We start from the raw sequence: 13,197 nt of genomic DNA on the forward strand, positions 1-13,197 counted from the left end.
ATGAACTTCATTATCTATGGCCCCATGTCACTTAATAAGCTTGTTTAACAGGTCCTTTTTAGGACTGCTGCATCTCTCAATACTGAATAATTGTAGGCTGCACTAAACTCTTCCATGAAAGAGTTCTAACACTTTGGTAGCTGAAGCAGAGGTTTATTGTCAGCTGAAAACAACCAGTGAAACTCTCACAGTTCCAGCCCCTCAGCAGATCTGCTCTGTGGAAGAAGTTCAAAAGTACTCAATAGGTGTTATAAATAATTCTGACAAATCTTGAAGAATTTTCTCCGTTAGTACCTTCCACTTGGCTCAAGGCAATGGAAGAAGGATATTTAGATTCAAACAGGAAATAAATACAGCTTGATAATTCAGTCATGACAGCTGTTCCGTTCCTTGTAAACACAGCTCTTCATTCATACTAAGTAAGAAGAAAATAAATCTAATAAAACCTAAATGCAAATTACAAGATTTTAAAAAGGTATGTATTCTGAAGATAAATAAAAAACCCAGTAACTTCTTGTGGAGAATACTTTTTGGTTGTTACGAGAAAAATCAGAATATTTTATTCCAATTATGTCTTATTTTTCAATACTTTAATGTTTTAGAAGATACACTTGATTTCAGGAGGAATTTTATCTGTGCAGTTTAAGTTCCATATGGGGCTCTTAGTTTGTTGCAGGCTGTATAATGCTCTTTTAAAAAAACTTTAACCCCTTGGGAACTTTTGACGTAGGAGAGACTGTTTCAATAATGTATGAAGTAGCTCTGTTGTATGTAGCTGGCAATTGCTTTGAGCATCTGTGATTCAGCAAGACAAAATAACAAATACAGGTTCATGAAATGAAAGGAAGTGTCATTAAGGTTAAGTGGCATTATAACAATATATGTTTGCATGAGAGCTCTGAAAATAGTGCAGGTATTTCGATGATATTATCATGGCAAACACAGTTCTTCTGATAAAAAGTTCTTTAGGAAAAAAAAAGTAAACACTGTGGTATGTATAATGCTAACTAAAAAGGAGGTCACTAAATCCAGACTTGGCTGTTGTAATGAACACCTTGGACTATACTGAATTTCCAGTGTACTACTCCAGTAATGTTCAAAATATTTCTACAGTTTTGGGAGTTAAATAGAGACAAACATCCTCAAACATCCAAAAAGGAAATAGTTTAAATTGCAAGACAAAGGGCTTTGTCACTTCATGTCACCAAATGGCTGTGTGAGCTTTCAAGTGCACCACAGAAATATTTGTGACAAGATCATGCACATGTGTGTCTTTGTTGTGTGGAGTCCAAGGAAGAAGAAAGGAGCAAATACTTGACTGGATACTGGCGCTGACAGAGCTCTGTGTTGTGGAGGTGTGAATGGAGCTTAGCAAAAGGCCAACAGCTTAATGAAATTCTACTGTTTCCAGGAGCTGTTGAGGTGAGGAACAGTCAGTATAGCCTGCTACTGGGCAGCTCTCAGTTTTGGTTACGTCTGTAAGCTGGAGAAGGCTGTTCCCCAGTATTTTCAAGTTTTTCAATACTGGAACAGAACCTGAGTCCATGGCAGCTACTCCATTTTAGGCTAGGAATTGATATCTCAAAAAATAATAAACTAGGATACTTATTTGATAACCCTGTGCTTTCTTTCACTCTCTTCTAGGCATACGTTTACTTTTGGCATAGTATATGTTTAGCATGTAAATGAGAGCAAAAGTCAGTAAAGGCTCTGCCTTTCATGTTTCTTTTAATTTTCATAAGCTGTATCTTATCATCAGTGTTGCAGGGCTCTAAGCTAGCACTACAGAAATTGCTGCTGAGCATCTCACAGCAGGAATCTGTTACTTGACTTTGCAGGGCCATTTACGTTCTGTTCTCACCTGCAGCATAGCAGAGGTAGCGGGTTTTGTGAGGCACAAAGTTTCACTGACTGTAAGGCTCTGGTTATGGAAGAAATTGTGCCAATGCAAACACTGTCATCTATTGAGATTAACCAGCAGAGGTTGTCACACCAGCAAATCTCTTAGACGGTGCAAGGATTGAGAAAGTTAAATTCTCTTACATCAAAGAGATGTAGATATTTTTTAAAACTTTTAAAAGATACATTTTTAGTCTTTCTACCTGAACAGTGGGGCATTCAGTTAATGACGCAATTTTTTTTTGAAGGATCTAGAAAACATTTCTCCTCGAAATTACCATTTTTGGCACATCTGTGAATATTTTATAAAAATATTCTGCCTAATGATGCAAGGATAAAAAAGCGGAATGGGATGCCCTATTTGGAAGTTATTTGCCAGATGTAAAATACAGTCTGTATGATTCCTTTCTGAGGTGACTTAGCTGAGGAGAGATTTGAAGTGGCAATTATTTAAGCATGAAGTTAAATTATAATCTTGAATATTCAGTCAAGTTTGCTGGTGAGTGTGTATTGCCAGTCTGGGGTTAAATGTACTTTGCCTGAAGCTGTCAGTAACAAATGTACCATTTGAAGTAAATCATTCAGTTTATCCATTAGGGGAAACTACAACTGATACTTTTGTCAAAGCTCCTATTGAGAAAAAACTTACTGTGTTGAGATTAGTACAGTATATTCCCCCCTTATAAAAGCTTAAAATAAACCTTTGAAATCTTTTGTATTAAGCTAAAGGTTTGGGGTTTTTTTCTGAGGAAAGCTTACAACAGTGTTAAAGTTATATAAAAAATACACTATCTATTAAAATTACTGAATTAATCTATTAAATTCTGACTAAAACTCCTGAGTTCAGTTAGGCTATTTAATAAATGGCTGGCATCCCTTTCCCAAAATTATTGAATTTTTCTGTCTCATAGTTTTTGCTGTTATTTTAATTCTAAGTCATGCCCTGAGTAAGTCCCAGCCCTATAGATCTCCAAGAGTACCACATTAAAACAGCTGAATAAAAAAAAAAAAAGAAAAGAAGAGAAAAGTAAAAGTAAATACATTGACTCATAGCTGTACTCCTGAAAAATTATATTTTTTTAGTCATGAGTATCCTGGCCTAAGTGTAAAGATTGTTGTTGGCCTTTGGTATATACCTCTTTATTTTCAAATAGGCAGTACATGTCAACAAGTGAATATTTCCAGTAGCAGTGGTCTTTCCTACATTACTTATTTATTTAATTAATTGGTAATTCATCATATGAGAACAATTTTTCTAAGAATGTGCTAATTTTAAGGGTACAACATGTTGGTAAATTCATAATTTCCTTTAGAAAGACATTTATGTACTAAAAATGCACCTCATTCATTTCTGAAACTTGCTTATCCTTGGATGAGGTCAAGAGAGTCTTTTAGTGGATGTTAGTAGAAACTGTAATGGACTATAGAGGACGTAAATATTGATTAAGTGTATTGATTCATGCTCATTCAGGAAGATAGTGCGATAATAGAACTAAACAACTTATAAAAATGTGGACTGACTATTTAGACTATAAATTCTTCTGCATTCTAGACCTAGAAAAGGACTTTCTTCAGTTTACTCTTAAGGGCTTGATTAATTCACTAATCAGCAAAGAGCTAATACCTCCTTCTCAATCTCTCCTCTGGAAATCTTTCACCACCTCTGTTAGGCAGCATGACTGATCAGCACTGATGGATTTTTTTCCCCCATAGCCATTATCTAATTTTATTTTTTTAATTTTCTTTTCTTTCTTTTTCTTGATAGTACATCTGATAGATTCCTAAGGGAAAAGAAATACACTTCTGACTAGTCCATTACTATATTTAAAATTCTGATTAAATGAAAAGAGAGCAAGAAATTATCACCACTTGAATTCTGAAAAATTATTCTTGGCAAAAAACACCGTACTGTGACAAGAAGATCAGGTTATTAGTTACTATGACTGCAATATTAATTGATTGCTAAGCTGAAATGCCATGGGCCATGTCTTACTTATTCCCACAACTGTCAATGGAAGTTCTACTCATGGAATGAATAGAATTAAATAACCCAAGCCTCCCCCTCTCCTTCCCACGCATATCTCTTCCTCATATTGCATCTACTTAACAGGCTAATGATATATGAGCAAAATAAGTGTATGTAACCCTGAAATTCTAACTTCATGTTGAAAAAACGTACTTTCTGTGGCACATTTTGTTACAACCTCTTCTGTTTTGTTTCTTAGCATTTTTGGGTGTTCCTTAGCTTTATGGAAGAAAAATTAACGTGTGTGCCTTGGTATATATTAGTATATATATTTATTTAATTCAACTGGTATATTTGAATTCATGCCTCCCAGTTAAATGGAGTTTATCTCAGTGGAGTTTTACTTGAAGACTGATTTTGTGGAACAACTATGTAGCTTCAAAATGCCCACAGTCTCTGATCTTCAGGGTGGTTGATTTGGAGGATGAGGCTTTGGGTCTTGTAGTCACTCCATTCCAAATATTTTCTAAGCTAGAAATTCTAGCCTTGTGTTTGACAGCTATGGTCACTTGTCCACTAATCTACAGAGTGACATTTTTGAACCTATGTAGGATTTTACGTATTGCAGAATGTCACAAAATTATATTGCAATTTACAAATTACATTTTGCAATATAAACTATTAATTATATTGCAAAATCTAGAAAAAAATCCCTGTAATATTTGATAGGAAGTTCAGTGGTTTATCTGTGTGTCTTTGCTTTGATCCTGTCTTCTGCTTTCCTGATTTTATCTCCATCCTTTATTTTTTTTTTTAAAGACATAGAATCATAGACTGGGTTGGGTTGGATTGTAAGGGACCTTAAATATCATCTGCTTCCAACCTTCCTCCCATTTGCAGGGGCACCTTCCATCAGACCAGGTTGCTCAGAGCTCCATCCAGACTGACCTTGGACACATCTAGGGTGGGGTATCCACACCTTCTCTGAGTAATCTGTTCCAGTGCCACATCACCCTTACTATAAAGAATTTCTTCCTGATATCTAATCTAAATCTCTCCTCTTTTAGTTTTAAAATGTTCCCCCTTGTTCTAGCACTATCTGGCTGTAAAAAGATGCTCTCTCTTTTTTTTTTATAAGCTCCCTTTAGGTACTGAAAGGCTGCAATGAGATAACCCCAGGTTATTTTAAAGAAATGTTTCGACAATCAGTGCATAAAAGGTGAACAATTAGATGTATTTCACAGTACTTATATATCTAGACCCATGGAAATATAATGGAAAGACTGTTTTTTATAATCAAAGTAAAAATAGATGAATAAAAGCTGACAAAAGCTGGAAGCTGTGAAATTAGTTGAAAATGTATTATAAGAATTTTTTTATAATTAAGCACAGTTTGTATGAAGCAATATATAGTCTAATTTATTTTCCTTCCTACATAAAATTTCCAACAAATTGTGGAATTTGATGGAACCATCCATTTATTCAGATGTGTAGATGCATACAGGAGCCCTGTCCCTGTAATAACAGAAGAATGGCAGTCATTAGTGAAATTGTTCAAAGGCCATTTCTAGCAATGCAGATGCCACAAGTAATTTTCCCCAATATAATTCTTATTCTTCGAAAGGTCAGGAAAGTCTCGGATAGACAGTTGTGAGATGAATGACTAGCCCTTGTTTCCTCTCCTTGAGTATAGTTCCAGTTAGTCTTCTCAAAGAAACTAATTCTTTTTGAGAAGTTGTTAAGCTTGAGTGTTGAGGGAGCTGCAAGATTTTATACTTGCAACATAATTCTATATTGCAGTTGCTTTCCTACTTATTATAGATTGGAAGCAAAGACACTGAAACTCTCTTTCCCCCTTGGCTTATTGTTCAGTCATCGCTCGTCAGAGAGCAGTTGTCTCATGGAAATTACTGATTAAATAAACACATTTTACAAATACTGTTTTCTCAGATCTGCCTTCCTGAAGTAACTTCTGTTACTGTCATTTACAGACTGAACAATCCTCCTGCTTTGCAGGTGAATGGTTAAAAGGATTAGAGAAACTTCGGTGTGTCTTACTGGCCCTAATTTGTACTCCAGTGGCTCACATCTGCAGAGCTCAGGACATGGTCCCAAATTCAGATCTTCATCAGACTATAGCAAACTGATGTAGAGCTCTGCTTTGTGCTGCACAGGTCATGTGGAGTGGCCCTGCTGCATGCTGTGAGGCAGCCTAATGCCCACGGTCCTTTTATTGCTGGTGTGTTTTCATCTCATTTGAGCAATGGAATAGTTACAAAAACATGTTTTAGAGATTATAATGTTTATCCCTTTTTGTACTAGAAATACATCAAATGTCAAATATTCCTCAGAAATATAAATGTACTGATTTTTCCAGGGATATATAATAACAGTCTTAGACTAGTATGGATTTAAGTGGACTATAGCATAGTTTTTTATGTAGGGAATAAAGCCAATGTATAGCCTTTGACTTATGCCCAATCTCAGCCTTGGTTTGGTTTTTGCAGGCTAATTTGCCCCAATCCTTTTCTCTACACAAGTCCTGCTCCTCCAGTTTAAGTTACTGATTTTTGACCTGTGTCCCACTTTCAGAAAATTTCATAATTCTTGTCCATTCTGCTCTTCTTGCACTCCATGTTAAAGAACTTTCCTAAGCTGATAATTCTATATCTCTGAAAAATAGGAATGTTTCTGCTATTCTTTCAGTAAACTGAGGGAGGATGAGGGGTGCATTTTATGGAATTTTTTTTTTTTAATCTGGTTTTAAAACCTTACAAAATATGCTGCTGGCCAAATGAGCTGCTGAATCTGAGAACAGCAGATGAACACAACTACACTATGCTCACTGTTCACCAATAATTTATATGACTCTTCTCTGACATCGTGCTTCCTACTAGTCATCTTCCTATAATTCCTCAGATAGCATTAGATTTATGTGGGGATTCCTTTGAACTATACCATATTCAGGCTTTTCTTAATCATCTGTGTTGCTGCTCAATTCCTCTATGTGCCAGAGAAGACCTGGATTTGGCCAGGTTTTGAAAACCTTCAAGAGAGACAGAGAAAGTGAAAGGTGTGAAAGAGACATCAAATAAACATGAGGAGAGAGTGCACAAATAGGGAAAGGAGTTAACAGTTTTGCTAAGGGTAGAAAGAAAATGGCAGAGGTGTAACCATGAAAATGGATAGGAAAGTGATAACTTTCCTCTCCTAAATACCCATCTGCTAATATGTTAACTGAATTCCCACCAAAATTTTTTCCCAGTAATCCTGTTTACTCAGGAGAAGAGGCCCATGTTTTAACTCGATAAACAGATTGTTTGATAAGAAAATCAAACTCAACCATACTTTGTTCATCATTGCTTTATGTCCAAATCACACAAACTTGAGGAGTGTCAGAATGGCAGCACTGCAGAAATAGATCTATGTAATCAAATAATATCTGCTATTCAATTGGCACCACCTTCAGTAAAACATTTCAAAAGAGTTGCATGCTTTGCATGTGTTCAGGTCATCCTAACTCTGGGATTTCTTGCATAATTATGTGAAAGAAAACTAGATATCTGACTAAATAAGGGATTAGGTTCTTGGAAAATCTTAGCAGTCTGAGTGATACGGGCAAATAACAGCTAGAAAAAGGCTTATAGAAGTGTGGATTGGAAGTGTTGAGTCCAAAGAGAATGTTTAGTTACATGTTTCTTCTAAATAAACTGATGATTTTCAAGTCAGTTTTGTTTAAGTGAAATTTCTTTTTAATACTTTTTCTATTTTGCAAAACTTACATAAGTTTTTCTAGCTTTTTGAACTGTTTAGAACTGTGAAAGCTGACTTGCAATCCAATCTTGTATAATATCTTTATTGATTTTGTTACCATGCTTTTTATAGGAATACAGATCTCCACACAGAAGGAATTAATTCTCTTTATTAAAGGAATTAATTATCTTTAATTCTTTTATTCCACTGGAATAACATGACAAGCATGTATACAGGGTGTTCATTGACATGCATTCACCATAGCATTGCTATGTAATATCATTTACTTTACATCTAAGTATCCAAAAAGTTTTTGCACCATTTTGAATGGACCACTGGTGTTCTTAGTTATAGCAGCAATCCCTCTTTCTATAGGCGTTCCTGTCAGTCTATCTTTTAGATTCTATAGCTCACTGATTGCACTTCAATCCACCACAACTTTGACAAATTTGTAGAAAAATCTTCTTTTGCCTTCAGTTGAATGTGTTGCATTTTAATTATCTTTTACCCTCTAGAACATGAGCAATGGGAAAGAAAAGAGATCTGCTGTGCGCAGCTGGCCTTTGGCCTCACCAGCAAAGGCATTTACTGATGTACTAAGTCGATTTACACGGCCTCGGCTCCTCTGAAATCAAGTTCTGTTGGCTGTTCACCTCTCTGTACTCCTCTTTGCTTCACTCTGCCATCTTGTTGGTTAACCTGCGTTAATCTTTTTGTAGGAAGCTTTTGGACACTGAGGATGAACTCTCTGACATCCAGTCGGATTCGGTCCCGCTGGAAGTGCGGGACTGGTTAGCTTCTACATTCACGAGAGAGATGGGAATAGCGAAGAGGAGATCTGAAGAAAAGCCCAAATTCCGAAGCATTGTGCATGCTGTACAGGCTGGGATTTTTGTAGAAAGGTGAGAACTCGGTTTCCTTATCACAGCAAGTGCAGCATTTAACCACAGTGTCTGCCATTGAAGATCCTTTAAGTGGTGGGAGGAACCTGCAGCAAATCTTTGAGCCAGTTATATGCTTCACTTTCTGCAATCACTTTATTTTTCCATAAAGAAATCCAGGTAAAACCTCTAAATTTGTAAAATCTCTTGAATGGTGGAAAATTCTGGGGATAAACTCAAAGACTTTGCAACTTCTATAGTAAATTGTACCAAAGACTGCTCTAACATAAAAGAGAGATTTTTCTCAAAAGTTCATAAAAAGATTTATGTAATCTTTGTGATCAGAACTTTTAATAGCTTAGTGTTATTTCAAAAACTGTGAAAAGTTAATTACAGAAGATAAATCTCTCCAGTACTTTTATAGGAGTGTTATTTCTTGATTTTTTTTTTTTTCTTTAGGATGTACCGAAGAACTTCAAGCATGGTTGGTTTGGCTTACCCATCAGAAGTGATAGTCACATTTAAGGTGAAATAAGTTTAATCATTGTGGAATTTAAATGTATTTGTACTTATGTTTAGTGACTTTTAATTCAAATGAAGTTATTTCTCTACTGAACATACCTTAGCCATAGTTAGTACTACAGAACTGAGCACACAGAATGCAGAAATTAGTAGTTAAAAATTCAAAAATAACATATGGTTCCATTTAATTGTGATTTAATTTAGACGTTATTAGAGTAACAGGATTAAATTTGTACAGAAATTTTTATAGAAATGTGAGATGTAGTTCTATCAGCTCCCAGTGGTATGGTAATCAGTGTCGCAGACAGGAGTATTTGTTTCCTTTTTAGGAAAGAAAAAGGAGATAGTATTCGGATAGAGCTAACAAAAGAATCCAAAGCTTATGGAACAAGTACAGTATTTGCTGTGATTTTAAGGTATTACTTTAGTTCATATAAAAGACAATCTTTTATGGAGAGCAGAGTTTGTATGTCTATGTAAACAATTAAAAACTAGTATTTCTTGAGAATTAAGTACCTCAGCTTTTCCCCTAGAAGTCAAACACTGTTATTCTCAGATTTCTTTATGGTTAATGACATCAGTGTTAATGACCTATTTAAAGGATGGTATTGCTTTGTTTCATAAGGTTCTTTATACAATTTGTATGCAGAAAGTAAAATTTGAAAGATTAAGACCTTTGACTCAAAGCATACAAAGTTGCCTAGGTCATGTTACAAGTATTTTATTTATAGATGGTATAACTGTTTTCATCATTAATATTGAAATAGTCATTAATGTGTTAACTACAGTAGGAGTTTGATAGAATTGGACAATCAAAAAACCACCAAACTCTCCCATTTCCCTCAAAAAACCCTCCAAAATATCTTTTCTAGTGATCAACTGGAACCTACTCAAGCAGATGGAAATTTTACAGTTTTTGGTTTTCTGTTCTTTGTTTTTTCTTTTTCTCCTCATCTGCAGGATGTTGATAAATGGTCTTTTGACGTATTTGCCCTAAATGAAGCAAGTGGAGAGCACAGTCTGAAATTTATGATGTATGAGCTGTTTACCCGATATGACCTTTTGAACCGTTTCAAGGTCAGAAACTAGCCACAAATAAAAATATGTATGCAAAAATATATACGTCAAATTTAAAATGCAAGAACAACAGCATAAGTTGGACTTTTTTTTTATTTTATTGTACAATGCAGTACAAAGGTATATGGCAAATCAAATATTGTAATATTCCAATTGTTCTACCAAATGAAACTTCTGCAACCCAAAAAATGGAAAGCCATGTAGACCCATGTCGTACCATTTGTGAGCATTACGTAAATAGATTATGTATACAACCTGTTTACTCAGCAGGACTGAATCAGTGACCCAGCTTCCTGGAACAAAGATTACTAATAAGGCAGGAAACTGTAGCTAGTCTTAAGCACTTTTTTTCACAGTCTAAATCACAGTATGTTGCTCATTCCTGTGGAGGGGCTTCAGATGAACCTTCCTCTCCTAACCAGCTTGGAAGGATATATAAAGAGAAAGCTGGTTTTCCATGGTGTTTGGAGGGTTTTGCAATACAATATGGAGTACTTATAGCCAACTTTGAAAGGCTGAGATAAAAATATGGATCAAAATGCCAAATTTATCATTACAATAGTACCAAATGAAAGTTTTCTTGTACTTTCAAAATCTCTCCACTGAAAAACTCCATGTTCCTTTTGAAGAGGCTGCCTCATCCTGAAGTTGTTCTGAATATTTTAATCGTGATTAGTAGCCCAGCTTTTCCCAACAAGCTTTGTGTGCTTGAAGTCAGAACCACACCAGGGCTACCATTAACAACACGGACATGAAATATGCAATGTTACTGGCAGAGTAGGTTTAAGCCCATTCTCAGTTCCATTGTAGACTTTGCAGGGCTTTTAAATAAAGAAAAAATTCTTAAGGAAAATGTAATTTCATTGTATGGGTGACATCTTTTAACCCTGGCCCACCAAATAAGCTCACTTCTCTCTCCAGCAAGATGAGGAGAAGAGAATTGGAGGCGTAAAAGTGAGAAAATTTGTGGGTTGTGATAAGTACAGTGTAATAATAATAATGTGAGAATAATGTTCTTAATAATAATACAGAAAATTAATGAAAATAACAGAGAGAGATATAAAGCCCAAGAAGAAATTATGCAAATTAAAACAATTGCTCACCACATGTTGGCTCACTGATGTCCAGCCAACAGGTAACAGCACCCCAGGCGGCTTCCCCCCAGCTTTGTGCTGCTGACTCTGACACCATATCCTTGGTGTATCCTGTGGGTCAGCTGGGCCAGCTGTCCTGGCTGTGTCCTTTTCCAGCTTCTTGTGCACCCTCAGCCTACCCAGTGGTGGGGTGGGTTGAGGAGCAGAGAGAGCCTTGACTCTGAGTAACCTCTGCTTAGCTGTAACTAAAACATCCCTGTGTTATCAAGACTCTTTCCAATACTAATCCAAAACATACCCCCATAGTATCTATTATGAAGAAAATTAACTCTATCCCTGCCAAAATCAGCACAATGGGAGAAATAAGTGGGACTAGAAAGTACCTGTACTTCACACATTGCCTGGAGGAAGGAAAGTCATACTATGAGATTAAAGGAAACCTTGTCTCAAGCAAGTAAAATTGGTGAAGAAAAGGAGATAATCCTATTGTTAGACTCCTATCTGTCATGCCTGTATTATATGAGCAATCTGTCCTGATACAGTCAGACAGGCATGTCTTGAAAACCATTTGGTTGATAGCTCTGCAGTCTCTTGTGCATGGTGTATGTAGAGGGATATAACATCTACAAAAATAGGGTGGAGACTCACTGATGTATGTATGATATTAGACCTTTACATTTTAATTTTTTCTTTTGTTGTTTGCTAACTATGTTCTATAGTATATTATTTGTGGTTTATTTGTTGTATGATTGATTTTGCAGCTGTTGCAGGAAAAAACCCAGTTATTTTAATGTTTTCTTCTCCCTAGATCCCTGTTCCCAATCTTATTTCATTTGCTGAAGCTCTTGAAGTTGGCTACAGTAAATACAAAAATCCATATCACAATTTGATCCATGCAGCTGATGTTACTCAAACTGTGCATTACATAATGATTCACACTGGTATCATGGTAAGGAATATGGTGAAGTTCAATTTACTTTTTTTCTCAGACTCTGCTGTTTCGAATAAATGTGTTCATATGACTTTTCTTAAGGAAAAAGCTCCCTTGAAAATTGTGCAGACAGAGATTCCAAACTACCATTCAGGCTGTGAACTTTGTCATTTTAACAGTTCTTCTGAGCTGAAGCTCTCCCTATGCGGAGGGAAAAAGGAGGAAAAAAATCCTTCTTACATCTTGTTGCTTTTCATCGTCTGGACTTGGGTATTATATATCATATTAGAATAGATAGATTTGCAGGAGTGGGCAGGTGAGAAATTTTTACTTTCACATCACAGCATGGGAGGTGTGATCAGGCAAGGAAGCTTTAGTATCTACTGAGGTCCTGGCTGTTGAAAGATGTATGGAATCAATGCAGGCTTAGAATTATAGTGGCATAAAATGTTTTGGGTTGGAAGGGACCTTAAAGACAATCTAGTTCCAACTACCCTGCCATGGGCAGGGACAACTAGACCAAACTGCTCAGAGCCCCATCCAGCCCAGTTTTGGACTCTGCAACTACTTTTTCTTTTAGTTTATTACCTTTTTTAGGACTGCTCTTGGATATTGTATGTGCCTATAGTAGGCAGGATTTTGCATTTGTCTTGCAATGTCACTGTATTTTTTATTGTTCGTTTGGGAACTGAAATGAGTCTGTGCAGAAATTTTTATTTCTAAACACTTGTATTTAATACCAGCAGTGGTTGTCTCCTCCCTCTCAGCTTGCTAGGCAAAAGTAAATACTGTCTGAAAGAGAAGGAACATTGCTGTCAATGGCCTTTTGATGATTTGTCTTCACTGTGAATACACTTGTTTAAAAAAAAAAAAAAAAAAGAAGAAAAAGAAGACAAACCCAAACCAACAAACAAAACTACCTGGAAGAGATAGCATCTGATTTCTGTTTGCAGGGCTATGAAACAATTCCGTAAGACTTTGGAAAGGAAAAATTTAGAGCTGACTTTAGATGTTTGTGTTCATATATACACAAAATAAATGTCAGTAAGTCGCTTATGTTAAGCCTTTTCTAGC

General features: G+C 35.9%; 1 protein-coding gene across 8 annotated transcripts in view; it reads left to right on the plus strand.

Annotated features, from left to right (window-relative positions):
* Positions 1-13,197, plus strand: part of PDE1A (phosphodiesterase 1A) — a 152,876-nt gene that overhangs the window by 99,168 nt on the left and 40,511 nt on the right. For all 8 annotated transcript variants that reach the window (XM_050339535.1, XM_050339534.1, XM_050339533.1 and 5 more), the window contains 4 exons: positions 8,338-8,520; positions 8,959-9,025; positions 9,982-10,098; positions 12,001-12,141. In XM_050339535.1, the coding sequence (XP_050195492.1) occupies positions 8,338-8,520; positions 8,959-9,025; positions 9,982-10,098; positions 12,001-12,141 (508 nt within the window). The remainder of the gene's footprint in view (positions 1-8,337; positions 8,521-8,958; positions 9,026-9,981; positions 10,099-12,000; positions 12,142-13,197) is intronic.

Source organism: Myiozetetes cayanensis, unplaced genomic scaffold (assembly GCF_022539395.1).
Source record: "Myiozetetes cayanensis isolate MyiCay16 unplaced genomic scaffold, myiCay2020 scf9, whole genome shotgun sequence".
NCBI classification, from domain to species: Eukaryota; Metazoa; Chordata; class Aves; order Passeriformes; family Tyrannidae; genus Myiozetetes; species Myiozetetes cayanensis.